The sequence below is a fragment of the Pongo abelii genome, chromosome 13, assembly GCF_028885655.2.
Source record: "Pongo abelii isolate AG06213 chromosome 13, NHGRI_mPonAbe1-v2.0_pri, whole genome shotgun sequence".
Lineage (NCBI taxonomy): Eukaryota > Metazoa > Chordata > Mammalia > Primates > Hominidae > Pongo > Pongo abelii.
The window spans coordinates 128,891,565-128,906,726 of record NC_071998.2 but is presented as its reverse complement, the minus strand read 5'-3'; the positions used below and the strand labels follow the sequence as shown (position 1 = coordinate 128,906,726).

General features: G+C 57.8%; 1 protein-coding gene across 1 annotated transcript in view; it reads left to right on the top strand.

Moving 5' to 3' along the window:
• PNPLA7 (patatin like phospholipase domain containing 7) overlaps nt 1-15,162 on the top strand; it is a 97,509-nt gene that overhangs the window by 51,842 nt on the left and 30,505 nt on the right. The window contains 7 exon segments of the mRNA XM_054521298.2: nt 242-319; nt 1,075-1,280; nt 5,343-5,368; nt 5,371-5,473; nt 6,347-6,470; nt 8,689-8,802; nt 10,718-10,787. Coding sequence (XP_054377273.2) covers nt 242-319; nt 1,075-1,280; nt 5,343-5,368; nt 5,371-5,473; nt 6,347-6,470; nt 8,689-8,802; nt 10,718-10,787 — 721 coding nt within the window.

Sequence of the window (15,162 nt, the reverse complement as noted above, 5' to 3'; positions counted from 1 at the left end):
ATTTTCTGCCTTGCTCCTGTTTGGTGTCTGTCTCTGTTCCGATGCCCCGGTTTGGCATCGGTGGCTCTACAGGGTGCCCAGTGTCCATCAGGCCCTTGTTGGAGGACAGCCTTGGAGGAGGGCCTTGCCTGGCCTCTGGCCTCACCACTCGTTGCCCCTGAACGGCCCAGCGCAGCCTCCGTTCTCTGGACCTTCATTTACGCTTCCCGCCCGTGTTCCCTGAAGCCTGCTCTGTTTCCAGGACTCATCTCTGTTGGATGGCCGGGTGGCGCTTCTGAACGTTCCTGCAGGCACGGTGGTGTCAAGGCAGGGAGACCAGGTGAGCGGGGGTCTGGGGGGGGGGCACTGGGACCACCCAATGCCGTAGCCCAGTGCCAAGTGGAACACCAGAGGAGGGCCTGGGCTGGATACCAGTGATTGGGGACCTCCCAGCACCGGGCCGCTGCCCCACTGGGCACCATGGCAGAGCCCCTCCCCTCAGGCAGCCCTGAGCCCCGAGAGCTGTGTCCACCTTTGGTCCCTGCTGCACTGGCCCTTCCGCTCGCACCTGAGAGTGGTCCGGGCAAGCAGATTGGGAAGAGGTCATAAGAGGTCACGGTGGATACAGATCAGTGGAAGTGGCCTTGGAGTGGTTTCTTGGGCACATCTGCAGATGTGGGACCAAAATGCATGGCGTGTGCAGGGGGCTCAGTGTGGGAGGGGCCAGGAGCCCACCCCTCAGAGGTCAGGCCCCAGGCGAGGCGGCATGGGACCCCCCGTGCACAGGAACGCTGGGCCGACTCGTATTTGCTGGGGACAGTCAGTATGCGGGTGCCGGGAGAGAAGGTGTGCAGGTCCGAGGCCCGGCTCGCTGCACGGAGCCCTCGAGAACCCAAATTTTCCACGACTGCTTGTGAAATCATGAAACCGTAGACACTGCCGAAATGTTTCCAGTGAAGTCCATGCCCAGAGCTGATCTGGTCGGCGGATGGTCTCCCGGCCGAGCCTGGTGGCATCGTCTGCTCTGGGCCCAGAGCTGCCCCCGTCCTGCCCGTGGTCACTCGTGGTGCCTCCTGAGCCCTCTCATGTTGTCAGGACACCAGCATCCTGTTTGTGGTCTCGGGGCTGCTGCACGTGTACCAGCGAAAGATTGGCAGCCAGGAAGACACCTGCCTGTTCCTCACGCGCCCTGGGGAGATGGTGGGCCAGCTGGCCGTGCTCACCGGGGAGCCTCTCATCTTCACCATCAAGGCCAACAGGGACTGCAGCTTCCTGTCCATCTCCAAGGCCCACTTCTATGAGTGAGTCCCACGGGCCAGGACCTCGGGGCGGGCCCCAGCCCCGCCTGCCCTGAGACCCCTCCCTGCGTGGCCGGCCTCTTCCTGGTGCTCTCGCCCTCTTCCCTGCTGCTCGGGCCCCCCTCTTTGTCCCCGGCACCTGTGTAGGCCCAGGTCTGTGCCCCCTCCTCCAGCGCTCAGTCAGCCGACCCCATCTGCCCACAGCGATCAGCTTCACACAGCCATCTCTGTGGTGTGCTCCCAGCCGTGTCCATTTATCACTGGTCAGTTCTGGGGCTGCCCAGCTTGGCTCAGCAAGGCCCACGTTGGGGTGGGGCCGGGCGTCAGGGGCCGTGAGCCGCCCCACCCCTGCAGCCTGGGCTGACGTGTCGGGAGCCGGCCATGCGGAGGTGGAAGGGCAAGGCAGTGGGTGAGGACGCAGCTCTGGCTCGGGGGAGGAGCCCCGCTGACGTGTGTCCCTTCTGGGGGCAGAATGTGCCCGTGTCGCCTTCCAGGCTCTGGGCTGGAAGACGTCTGTCCGCTTGACCCCAGCCCGTAAGTCTCAGACTCGGCCCCTCCAGGCCCAGAGCTGCCCTCGGCCTGCCTGCGGCTGCCTGGCAGAACCGCCACGTCTTCACATCTACGGCACTGGGCATTCTGCTCTGTCAGGTCCAGAATCTCCTGGAGCCTAGGGTTCAGTTTAACCCCAGCTCTCGCCTCTGGCGGCTTGAGCCGTTCTGTGTGTGTTTTCTGGAAGGCCTCCGCACCCCCATAGGCCAGATGTCTGCTATGGTCTCAGAGCTCTTCTGCCTGAGTGGTTGGGCAGAAGGAGAGGTCAGGAGCCTGAAGGTCAGTGGAAGCACAGCAGCTGAAGAAAACAGGTCGGCTGGGCGCAGAGGCTCACGCCTGTAATCCAGCAAACGGCACCGCACCGTTGTTGCTTCAGCCTGGGGACCCCGAGCCGGGCAAGGGGCAGGGGTGGGGACAGCGGGGCCCTGGCCCAGTTGGGAAGGGCTTTCTGCATGGCCTCTGTCTTCCAGGCCTGGCCTAAGTGGCTCCAACCGGGTCCCGATGCCGGGTGCCCACACTGCAGCGTGCAGATGGGGAGACTGAGGCTCCAAGTCCCGGTCCCTCCACCAGCAGGGTACCCTGGGTGAAGCTGGACCCATCTCCCTCCTGAGTGTCCCCAGCTGCTCCACGTCAGCACCAGGGAGATCAGGACGGACGGCGAAGAGCAGGGACAGGAACCACCCAGGGCAGAGCTCAGGGCCCTCAGCCTTAAAGCAGCTCAGTCCCCCTGTGCTGTGTGTCTCTATCTGTGTGTCTGCATGTGTCCATGTGTATCCATGTGTGTCTGCGTGTGTGTCTGCGTGTCCTTGTGTCTCCGTGTGTCTGCATGTGTCTGTCTGCCTGTGTCTCTGTGTCTCCATGTGTCTGCATGTGTCCGTGTGTCTTTGTGTGTGTGTCTGTGTGTACATGTGTCTGTGTGTGTCTCTGTGTCTCCGTGTGTCTGCATGTGTCCGTGTGTCTGTGTCTCTGTGTGTGAATGTGTCCAGGTGTGTGTATGTCTGCATGTGTCCATGTGTGTCTCCATGTGTCTGTGTCTGTGTGTGTCTCTGTGTGTGCATGTCTGTGTCTCTGTGTCTCCGTGTGTCTGCATGTGTCCATGTGTCTGTGTCTCTGTGTGTGCATGTGTCTGTGTGTGTCTGCATTTGTCCATGTGTGTCTCCGTGTGTCTGCATGTGTCCGTGTGTCTGTGTGTGTGTCTCTGTGCATGCGTCTGTGTCTCCGTGTCTCCATGTGTCTGCATGTGTCCTTGTGTCTGTGTGTGTGTGTCTCTGTGTGTGAATGTGTCCGGGTGTGTGTGTGTCTGCATGTGTCCATGTGTGTCTCCATGTGTCTGTGTCTGCGTGTGTCTCTGTGTGTGCATGTCTGTGTCTCTGTGTCTCCGTGTGTCTGCATGTGTCCATGTGTCTGTGTGTGTCTCTGTGTCTGCATGTGTCTGTGTGTGTCTGCATTTGTCCATGTGTCGCCGTGTGTCTGTGTGTCTGCGTGTGTCTGTGTGTGTGCATGTGTCTGTGTGTGTCTCTGTGTCTCCGTGTGTCTGCATGTGTCCGTGTGTGTGTCTCTGTATGTGCATGTGTCTGTGTCTCCGTGTCTCCATGTGTCTGCATGTGTCCGTGTGTCTGTGTGTGTCTCTGTGTGTGAATGTGTCCGTGTGTGTGTCTGCATGTGTCCATGTGTGTCTCCGTGTGTCTGTCTGCGTGCGTCTCTGTGTGTTCATGTGTCTGTGTCTCTGTCTCCGTGTGTCTGCATGTGTCCGTGTGTCTGTGTGTCTCTGTGTGCATGTGTCCATGTGTGTCTGTGTCTGCATGTGTCCATGTGTGTCTCTGTGTGTCTGCGTGTGTGTGTATCTGCGTGTCTCTGTGTGTGCATGTGTCTGTGTCTCTGTGTGTCCGTGTGTCTGTGTGTGCATGTGTCTGTGTCTCTGTGTCTCCGTGTGTCTGCATGTGTCCATGTGTCTGTGTGTGTGTCTCTGTGTGCATGTGTCTGTGTGTGTCTCTGTGTCTCCGTGTGTCTGCATGTGTCCGTGTCTGTGTGTGTCTCTGTGTGTGCACGTGTCCGTGTGTGTCTGTGTGTCTGCATGTGTCCATGTGTGTCTCCATGTGTGTGTCTGTGTCTGAGTGTCTCTGTGTGTCTCCGTGTGTCTCTGTGTCTGTCTGTGTGTCTGTGTGTGTGCATGTGTCTGTGTGTGTCTTTGTGTCTGCATGTGTCCGTGTGTCTGTGTGTGTGTCTGTGTGTGCATGTGTGTCTGTCTGTCTCCGTGTGCATATGTCCGTGTGTCTGTGTGTCTCTGTGTGCATGTGTCTGTGTGTCTCTGTGTCTCCGTGTGTCTGCATGTGTCCGTGTGTCTGTGTGTGTGTCTCTGTGTGTGCATGTGTCCGTGTGTGTGTGTCTGCATGTGTCCGTGTGTGTCTCCGTGTGTGTCTGTGTGTGTCTCCGTGTGCCTGTGTGTCTGCGTGTGTCCGTGTCTCCATGTGTCTGCGTGTGTCCACGTGTCTGCGTGTCCGTGTGTCTGCATGTGTCCGTGTGTCTCCGTATGTTTGCATGTGTGTGTCTGCGTGTGTCCGTGTGTCTGTGTGTGTCTGCATGTGTCCGTGTGTCTGCGTGTGTCTCTGTGTGTGTCTCCGTGTGTCTGTGTGTGTCTGTGTGTCTGCCTGTGTGTGCATGCATGGTGTGCCTTGCAGCCATCACTCCAGCCAGCGTCCCGGGGCTCCTCCTCCACCCCCGGGGCTCTAAGTGCCACGCTCACGCTCTTCATGCCCTCACCCAGCCACTGTCTTACCATCTCCCCAGCTACCCCCACTCCTGTGCAAAGCGGATCCTGATTCCACGTTTGCTCTTCCTCCTGCTTTTGCCTTCGGAGGAAATGGCAGCTCCACCTGCCTGTGGCCTGGGCTAGGCCTGGAGTCGCCCGGCGTCACTCTCACGCCGGGTGCAGGTTGCCCCACGTCCCACCTCCCCACCGCCCAGAGCCACTGGGCACCTCCCTGCAGCAGCCCTCACCCTCCGCAGTCTGTCCACTCACGACCACCGGGTAGAGGACAGTGTTCCCCGGGTCAGAGGCCCCAGCCACCCTCCACCCACCCAGGAGAGACCCTGTGCTCTCCGGGGCCCATGGGTCTCTCAGCCTCTGCCTTTGCCTGCTGGTGCCCTTCACGGCACTCACTGCCAGCCACACCCACGGCCCCAGTGTGCGTTATGCAGCTCCTGACGGCATGTGCAGTCCCCTGCCAGGACCGCAGCCTGACACAGGGCCCGTGCCCAAGGGGCACTCGTGGGCATGCCAGGAGGGGGCTCTCTGGGCTCCCCAACAGCTGCTGGCCACTGCGCACGTGGTGGGCAGTGCTGTGCCGTGGGGCAGGCAGCTGACCGGTGCGTGCCCCGTCCCAGCTCCTGCCAGTGGTCTCTGTACTCTCAGGGTGGGGTGGGGGTTGCGGGTCCCATCCATTCCCGAGCACTGCGGCTCTGGGCGAAGGGTAGGTTGGAGGGATGGGGCGGGATTGACTCTGGGCTGCCCGGCAGAATCATGCGGAAGCAGCCGACCGTCGTCCTGGCGTGGCGCACACTGTGGTGAAGAGGATGTCGTCCTTCGTGCAGCAAATCGACTTTGCCCTGGACTGGGTGGAGGTGGAGGCCGGGTGAGCAATATACAGGTGAGGCCGTGGGTGCCACACACTCGGCATCCATGCTGCCCTGGCATGCAGGAGCCGGGGATGGGCAAAGCACGGTTACCATGGAAACCACACACGGAAGTTACCATGGAAACCACACACGGAAGTTACCGTGGAAACCACACACGGAAGTTACCGTGGAAACCACACACGGAAGTTACCGTGGAAACCACACACGGAAGGCTGGATTTCCCCAGCCCCACCCCAGCTTAGCTCGGAAACACGCTTCGTGGCCTCCTGGATTTCGTGACACCCACACACGCTTAGACACAGTCCATGTTCCATGAGCGTCTCTCCGTGTATATTCAAGTCCACACCATCCCTTTAAAAGGGCCCCATTGGTGGGGCGCGGTGGCTCACACCTGTCATCCCAGCACTTGGGAGGCTGAGGTGGGTGGATCACAAGGTCAGGAGTTCGAGGCCAGCCTTGCCAACATGGGTGAAACCCTGTCTCTGTTAAAAATACAAAAATTAGCTGGGCGTGGTGGCGGGCACCTATAATCCCAGCTACCTGGGAGGCTGAGGCAGGAGAATCGCATGAACCTGGGAGGTGGAGGTTGCAGTGAGCCAAGATCGTGCCACTGCACTTCAGCCTGGGCAACAGAGCGAGACTCCATCTCAAAAAATAATAATAATAATTAAAGCCAAGACAATTTTAGAATATTCATTTAAAACAACCCAGGCCTATTAACATAAATATTTTAAAATAAAAAATATGTTTTCCAAAACAAAAATAAGACATTGAGAAGCCTGCGTTTTCTTTTTCTCCATCCTGTGTCTGTCTGGCATTGGGAAGCTGGGTGTGGAGGCTGAGGCTGGGGGCCCAGGGTTGCAGGGCCTCTGTGTCTCCCACAGGCAGGGGGACAAGTCCGACTGCACGTACATCATGCTCAGCGGCCGGCTGCGCTCTGTGATCCGGAAGGACGACGGGAAGAAGCTCCTGGCCGGGGAGTACGGCCGAGGAGACCTCGTCGGCATGGTAGGTGCTGGGCCCTGCTCCTGCCTCCCCCACCTCTGCATCCCTCCCGGGACGTCCTGGGTTCTGGCTTGGGTGTGGCCTGGCCAGTTACTCAAGGCAGCAGAAGCCCTGGGAGTGGAGAGCAGGAGTGATGCCCCGCGGCCACTCTGCTGTGAGCCCCGGGCTCTGCCTCTGTGGGGGGCTCCCCGCGGCCGCTCTGCCTCTGTGGGGGGCTCCCCGCGGCCGCTCTGCTGTGAGCCCCGGGCTCTGCCTCTGTGGGGGGCTCCCCGCGGCTATTCTGCTGTGAGCCCCGGGCTCTGCCTCCATTGGGGAGATGCCCCGTGGCTGCTTTGCTGTGATCCTCCCAGGCACCTATCCTGGCGTCTGGGCGCACTGGCCCAGATGCCTCAGGTGTCTCTTGAGGGCTGGTAGCAGCAGGAGCTGCCTCTGGTCTGGGTTTTCACAGGAGCAACTACAGCCAGTCTGGGTCTCGCAGCAGACCCCTGCATCCTGAGCGAGTGGGGGGGCTGCCCAGCTCCAAGGTGCTGCGGCCTGGGGCTTCTGCCGATTTGTGTTAATTTTTTTGTTTGTTTGTTTTGTTTTGTTTTTTGAGATGGAATTTCACCCTTGTTGCTCAGGCTGGAGTGCAATGGCACGATCTCGGCTCACTGCAACCTCCGCCTCCTGAGTTCAAGGGATTCTCCTGCCTCAGCCTCCCGAGTAGCTGGGATTAAAGGCGCCCGCCACCACGCCCAGCTAATTTTGTATTTTTAGTAGAGACGGGGTTTCTCCATGTTGGTCAGGCTGGTCTCGAACTCCTGACCGCAGGTGATTCACTCACTTCAGCCTCTAAAAGTATTAGGATTACAGGCGTGAGCCACTGCTCCCAGACTGTGTTCAGTTTTAAACCAGTGTGGCCAGGTACGGTGGCTCATGCCTGTAATCCCAGCACTTTGGGAGGCCAAGGTGGGTGGATCATCTGAGGTTGGGAGTTCGAGACCAGCCTGACCAACATGAAGAAACCCCATCTCTACTAAAAATATAAAATTAGCTGGGCGTGTTGGCAGGCGCCTGTAATCCCAGCTACTCGGGAGGCTGAGGCAGGAGAATCGCTTGAACCTGGGAGGTGGAGGCTGAGATCATGCCATTGCACTGCAGCCTGTGCAGTAAGAGCTAAACTCTATCTCAAAAAAAAAAAAAAAAACTAAACTCCGTCTCAAAAAAAAAAACCAGTGTGCGGGGAGGCCTAGGTGCCCTCTCCTGGGGACAGCGTGGCCTTCAGGCAGCCTCTGAGGTCGGAGGTGCCGAGTTGCTCCGCATTTTGTGCGGGGCCGATGGGAACTCTGTGTCAGTGTGCTCCAGCACTGCCTCGCCTCAGCTCTGCCAGGGCCGAAGGTCTTCCCATCAGAGTCCCGTGCTCCGATGGCTCAGCAGGCCCTGGGCCTCTGCTTGGCGGTATGTGCAGCCTGGTGGTTCCAGCTCCGTCCACCAGGTGAAGGCTCACACACCTGGCCGGATGCCGGCAGGGAGGCCTCAGTGCCAGAGGGCAGGGCTCCCGCAGGCTCTGAGGGACACGTCTTAAAAAGAAGTGTTCTCCAGGCCGGGTGCGGTGGCTCATGCCTGTAATCCCAGCATTTTGGGAGGCCAAGGCAGGCAGACCATGAGATCAGGAGATTGAGACCATCCTGGCTAACATGGTGAAACCCCTTCTCTACTAAAAATACAAAAAAATTGGCCGGGCGTGGTGGTGGGCGTCTGTGGTCCCAGCTACTCGGGAGGCTGAGGCAGGAGAATGGTGTGAACCCAGGCGGCAGAGCTTGCAGTGAGCCGAGATAGCGCCACTGCACTCCAGCCTGGGTGACAGAGCAAGACTCTGTCTCCAAAAAAAAAAAAAGAGGTGTTCTCCAAAGACATTTATTTCTTCGGGAGAGCTGCTGAGACTGCCCTTGTTCCAGCCTGTGGTGTCCGATGCCTATGTCTGCGATTTGCCTGGGTTGCTAGGGGGCACCTTTGGCTTCTGGCATGTTCCAATGGTTCTGACAGCACGTCACCTGCCAGCACTCACTGGCTGCCTCCGCCTTGCGCTGTGGATGGGGTGTGGGAGCCGTGGGCTCCTCCCTTGCTTTCTGTACGCCGGGGCCATGTGTGGCTCTGGCAAGCACCGGAGGCTGTCAGGGACAGGCCCAGCTGGCTCGGCCCTCCCAAGCCCGCCGCCCCAGCAGCCGGCTCCTCTCCTCAGGTGGAGACACTGACCCACCAGGCCCGGGCGACCACGGTGCATGCCGTTCAGGACTCAGAATTGGCCAAGCTGCCGGCAGGAGCCCTCACGTCCATCAAGCGCAGGTACCCACAGGTGAGCATGGTGCAGGTGAGGATGTGGAGCAGATGAGGGTGTGGAGCAGATGAGGGCACAGAACAGGTGAGGGCGGAGCAGGTGAGAGCACAGAGCAGGTGAGGGCACGGAGCAGGTGAGGGCGCAGAGCAGGTGAAGGCGCGGAGTGGATGAGGTCACGGAGCAGGTGAGGACAGAGCGCAGGTGAGGGTGTGGAGCTGGTGAGGGCGGCGCAGGTGAGGGCACAGAGCAGGTGAGGGCGCGGAGTGGATGAGGTCACGGAGCAGGTGAGGGCGCAGAGCAGGTGAGGGCACGGAGCAGGTGAGGGCGCAGAGCAGTTGAGGGTGCGGAGTGGATGAGGTCACGGAGCAGGTGAGGGCAGGGCGCAGGTGAGGGTACGGAGCTGGTGAGGGCGCAGAGCAGGTGAGGGCACGGAATAGGTGAGGGCATGGAGGAGGTGGAGGCGCAGAGCTGGTGAGGGCGTGGGTGAGGGTGGCACAGGCCATGTCCCAAACTGTGCCGTGAGTTGTAGTGATCATTTGATCTATGTACACGTGGGTGGAAAATGACCTGGAGGAGGTGAAGATCAGAGCCCAGCTGGGTGTGGGCTGTGACGGTGGGCAGGAAACCTGGAGAGGCGCCCGGGCTGCTTCCCAGGACAGTCGTGCAGCTGCCTTCTTGGTGGCCTCTCTACTCGTGAGTGATGTGGGTGTGGCAGAGGAAAGGGAAATGACTCTCACTCTGAGATCTGGAGAAGGACAGGGCGGGCTGCTCAGAAGTGCAGGGTCAGCGGTGAGGAGAGCGCCCAGGAAGGACCGGCGGAGGGGCCTGAAGGGCAGGTCTGCAGTTGTTCATCAGCCAGCACACGGATCCCAAGAAGTTTTTCATTCTAGAACAAATGGAAAGGGGGTGCAGGTGTGGCCCCCAGCATGTTGCAGGGCCTTTTACGGCCAGTGCCTCTCACCGTCCCTGGGGCTCACCCTGAGAGGCCACCACTGCCCTCCCTCCACCGCCTCCCCTCAGGTAGCGCTTCTCCCACTCACAGCTCTTGGGCCCTGGTTCTCCCGCCCACAGCTCCTGGGTCCTGGTTCTCCTGCCTGCAGATCCTAGGTCCTGGTGCTTGCTGTACTTGCCCACTTATGGATCAGGAGAGCCTGGCGGAGCATGTGAGTGCAGCTCACAGGGCCAGCAGGCTCCGGGGTGGCAGCCACAGTTGCTGGGAACAGCAGGGAGCCAGGCCACTCCTCCATCTTTGTCCTGGCCTGCAGGGTGGGCCTCGTCCTCATGAGCACCTCGGAGCAGGAGCCCTGGCCCACCCTTTAGAGGCCGCTGCAGGGCCCCATCCGACCAGCAGCTTCTGGGGGACAGTGTGGGTGAAGCCAGTGGGTCAACTGTTGTGGGGCCAGCTTTGCTGTACAGTCAGCCCCTGGGCAGGGTCCCTGCAAGCCAGCGACCCCTGGTGTGGGGACCGTTTGGTCCAGTCAGGACAAATGTCCCCAACCATGCCCTGAAGCGGGGTTGGCACCCAGAAGCAATGGCCACAATGAGCCCTCAGTTCCAGAGAAGCCTGCCAGCCTGTCCTTGTCCTGCCTTCAGGGTTGTGGGTGGCTTCCCCTGGAGTTGTCTGCCTGCCCTGAAGTGAGAGCGAGAGGCTGACCTGGGCTCACGGTCACAGAGGACATAACCCTCGTACCTGCTGGTCTGGCAACCAGAAAGGCAGCTGTATGGCTTACCTGGGCATCGAGAAGGCTGCAAGGCCTGGACAGCCATGGCCCAGCACGTGCCTTGTGAGTCACGTGCAACTCAGTTCACGGAGGTTTTGAAAAGCAGATCCAGCGCCATTGGCTGAGTCTGGCTGTTGTTGAGCATCACTGTCTGGTTCCCAGCGTTTCTCGGTTTAAAATGTGTGGCTCTTGGCTCCTGTGTCTGCCCGCAGGTGGTGACTCGGCTGATTCATCTCTTGGGTGAGAAGATCCTGGGCAGCCTCCAGCAGGGACCTGTGACAGGTGGGTCACCTCCCCAACCCAGAGCCTCCTGCGAGCCCTCACCCAGTCCTGGAGCCCCGCCCACCCAGCCCATGGCCCCGCCCACCCAGCCCATGGTTCCACCCACCCAGCCCATGGCCCCGCCCTCCCAGCCCATGGCCCCGCCCTGTCCTGGAGCCCTGCCCACCCAGCCCATGGCCCTTCCCTGTCATGAAGCCCCGCCCACCCAGCCATGGCCCCACCTAGTCCCGGAGCCCTAGCCCACCCAGCCCATGGCCCTGCCGTGTCATAAAGCCCCGCCCACCCAGCCCATAGCCCTGCTCTGTTCTGGAGCCCCGCCTACCCAGCCCATGGCCACACCCCATCCTGCAGCCTCACCCACCTAGCTCATGGCCCCGCCCTGTCATGCAGCCCCACCCACCCAGCTCATGGGCCTGGCCCTATCCTGGGGCCCCACCCACCCAGCCCACGGCCCTGCCCTGTGCTGGAGCCCCGCCCACCCACGCACCCGTGGCCCCGCCCTGTGCTGGAGCCCCACCCACCCACCCGCCCATGGCCGTGCCATGTGCTGGAGCCCCGCCCACCCATGGTCCCAACCTCCCCTGGAGCCCCGCCCACACATGATCCCAACCTCCCTGGAGCCCCGCCCACCCATGGCCCCACCTCAGAGCCCCGCCCACCCGAGCCCAGTAATTTTGTCAAACTGTTTCTCAATGTGGGCAGCATTGGAGGAAAGCTCTGCTGTATGTGAAAAGATGAAATGTGACATATCTCCCTCCTATTTTTGTCAGCTGATTGGAAAAAGGAAACGGTGAAACCTCCGGAAACGATATTGGTGGAGCGGAGAGTGCTCTCTCTCCTGTGCTAAGCATGGAAGATAATGAGACCATTCTAGAGTGTGGGGAATTTAGTTTTTCCTCCAGCGTATTCATCCTTTACTAGTTCTGAGGTGTGCTTTTTTCTGGAGCCACTGTTGGCTCTCAGGCCGTCGTCTCTCACCGGGTCCCACATACTTGAGGACTCTGACCCTTTATCTCCGCTGGACAGCATTTGACCCCAGACCCCCTTGCCATTCTGGGAGCTCCTCTCTCCTGCCTCCTGCCTCTGTGCCTGCTGCTCTCTGCCTGGAGCCCTCAGGAGAGCCTGGCTGCTCCCGCGTGTCCTGCATCTCCGTCTCAGCACAGCCTCCCCGGCCTCCCCGGCCGCCCAGCACTCTCAGCTCCCTTTCCGCTTCCTTTTTCTTCTCTGTGCTTGTCACCCCCGACACATTGCATGACCTGTCACCTGCCTCTGGCACTGGCATGTGAGCTGGCTGGGAGCAGGAGCCTGTGTCTGTGTTCACACAGTGACGTGTGCACAGCATTGAACGTCTGTCCAAGAAGCAGATGGATGCACAGAGGGCCACACAGAGGCAGCGAAGTGTGAGGCCCACTCTAGGGTGACCCCATCTTCATCTGAGTCCCTCTGCAAAACCGTTTCCAAATAAGGTCACATTTTGCGGTTCTGGGTAGACATGAATTTGGGGGGACACTAACACGTAATGTAACTCTTCACTCTCCACTTACCTGCACTGTGAATTTTGGGGGACACTGTCTAACATGTAACGTAATGTGACTCTTCACTCTTCACTTACCTGCACCGTGAGTTTTGAAGTGAGTTTCTTGTAGAAGGTGTCTGGTTGGATCGTGTTTTTCATCCCTTCTAACTTTATCTTTTGTGTGTTTAGACCGTAGATACTTAGTGTAATTATTCTGTTGGGATTTACGTCTTCCATTTTATTGTTTTTTCTGTTCTGACACCCCCCACTGTTGTTAAACACTACTGTATTTTCTCTTTTTATTTAGAGATGGGGTCTCACTATTTTGTCTAGGTTGGAGTGCAGTGGCTAGTTACAAGTGCAATCATAGCTCCCTGCAGCCTCTAACTCCTGGGCTCAAGTGATCCTCCCCCCTCAGCCTCCTGAGTAGCTGGGACTACAGCTGTGAGCCTCTGCGCCCAGCTTTTCTGTCTACTCTTAGGTTACGTGAACTTTTTTGAGTATTCCATTATAATTATCAGCTGTGGTTTCCATGATGTCTCTTCATGTGATTTTTTCAGTGGTTACTCTAGCAATGTCAGTATCCGTACCTAACTTATCCTTGTCTACTGACAGCAGCATCTCAGCACTTTAAGTGGAATGTGGAGAGCTCACCATTGTTCAGTCACTTCATCCTTCCCCTTTATGATGTGGTTGTCTTAACTATTACCTCTGTGTGCACTGAACCCCACCCCCCAAAAACACAGGGCTACAACTTTCGCTTTCAGCCATCAAACATGATTTTTTAAACTTAGGAGGAGAATAGTCTGTGATGTTCACCCAGGGTCACCGTCCTCCTGCTCTTCTTTCATTTGCAGCGTCTCAGGTTTCCTTCTGGGCTCGTCTCCTTGCTGTTGAAGAATCGTGGTTAGCGGTTCTTTCAGAGAAGGTCTGATGGCTGCAGATCCACTTGCTTTCCCTCATCTGAGAATCTGAGAATGTCTCCACATCGCCCTCATGCTGAAGGGTGCTTTTGCTGGATGTATAATTCTGGTTTGGCAGAAATACAAAGTATTTCAGCACTTTAAAAATTTTGTGCCACTTCCTCATGGCCTCTGTTGCTTCTATTGAAAGATCCAGGTATCCAGACGTTCTCCAGTAGGTAACGCATCATTTCTCTCTAGCTATGTTCAAGAATGTTTCGACCAGGCACAGTGGCTCACACCTCATCCCAGCACTTTAGGAGGCCGAGACAGGAGGATTATTTGAGCCCAAGAGTTCGAGACCAGCCTGGGCAACATAGTGAGACCCTGTCTCTATGAATAAAATTTGAAAAATGATCCAGGCATGTTAGCACACACCTGTCGTCCCAGCTACGTAGAGGGTTGAGGTGGGAGGATCGTTTGGGCCTCGGAGTTCGAGGTTACAGTGAGCTACGATCGCACCACCGCAGTCCAGCCTGGGCAACAGAGCAACACCCTGCCTCAAAACACACACACAAAAAGGTGTTTTTCTCTGTCTTTAGTTTTCAGAAATGTGATTTGGAAGTGTCTGAGCATGAATACTTTGGATCTGTCCTGTTTGGGGTTTCTTCGTCTTGGACCCATAGGTTTATAGCTTTTAACACATTTTGGAAGTGTTCAGTCTGTATGTCTTCAAACGATTCTTCCACCCGTGTACTCCTCCACCTCTTCTGGAAATAAAGTGGCACAAGTGTTAGACCTTGTGTTATTGTCCCCAAGGTCTCTGGGGCACTGTTCATTTTTTAAACCTTTTTTTTCTCTCTCTGATGTTAAGATGGAATTGTTTCTTTTGATCTATCTTCAGGATCTTTGGCTTTTTGTCATCTCGATTCTGCTTTGAGACTTATCAGAGAGTTTTAAAAAAATGTTCTGTGATCGTGTTTTGGTTCTTCTGTGTGCCTCCTGTTTCTTTGCTAGGATGTTCTCTTTGTCTTTGTTTCAGGAGTGTTCAGGATTGCTGGTTCTAGCTGGTAATGATAACAGCTTTATTGTCCTGGAGAAATAATTCCGTCCGTGACATGTGGTCGTTTTTATCTGTGGATTGTTTTTGCTGCTCTGGTTCAGATTCTCCTTGCTCTTGGCGTACCGGGTCACCGTGGTTGTGGCCTGGTCACTGTGGACCCATCCTGGTCACTGTGGATTTTGTGTCCTGATGTTTTGAGTGTTAGGCTATGAGACTCTGGTTCCCATTTAAGTCTTCAATTTTCACTATCAGTGTGCTTGTATTCACAGGGCATGTCCTGGCCAACGTTTGTGGAGTGTGGTTTGAACGTGAACCGACCCTGGGGTCTGCCTACTAGGTGCTGCCCAGGCCCAGTGTGAAGGCTGCATTCTGCGCCATCTTCAGCTCTCAGAGCCGCACACCTGATCCTGGCACAGGCTGAGTCTTCATTAGCAGATTCGAGGCTTTCTTGATCTCCTACCTCTAGTTGGCAGGGGGTGGGGCCTCCTCTGCTTTCTCTGCAGGGGTGTACAGTTGGGGGGGATGTCTGCTGGTCAGGGGGCCACAGTTGGGGGGATGTCTGCTGGTCAGGGGGTGCACAGTTGGGGGGATGTCTGCTGGTCAGGGGGTGCGTAGTTGGGGGGATGTCTGCTGGTCAGGGGGTGCACAGTTGGGAGGGATGTCTGCTGGTCAGGGAGTGCATAGTTGGGGGGATGTCTGCTGGTCAGGGGGGCACAGTTGGGGGGATGTCTGCTGGTCAGGGAGTGCATAGTTGGGGGGATGTCTGCTGGTCAGGGGGTGCATAGTTGGGGGGATGTCTGCTGGTCAGGGGGTGCGTAGTTGGGGGATGTCTGCTGGTCAGGGGGTGCATAGTTGGGATGTCTGCTGGTCAGGGGGTGCATAGTTGGGGGGATG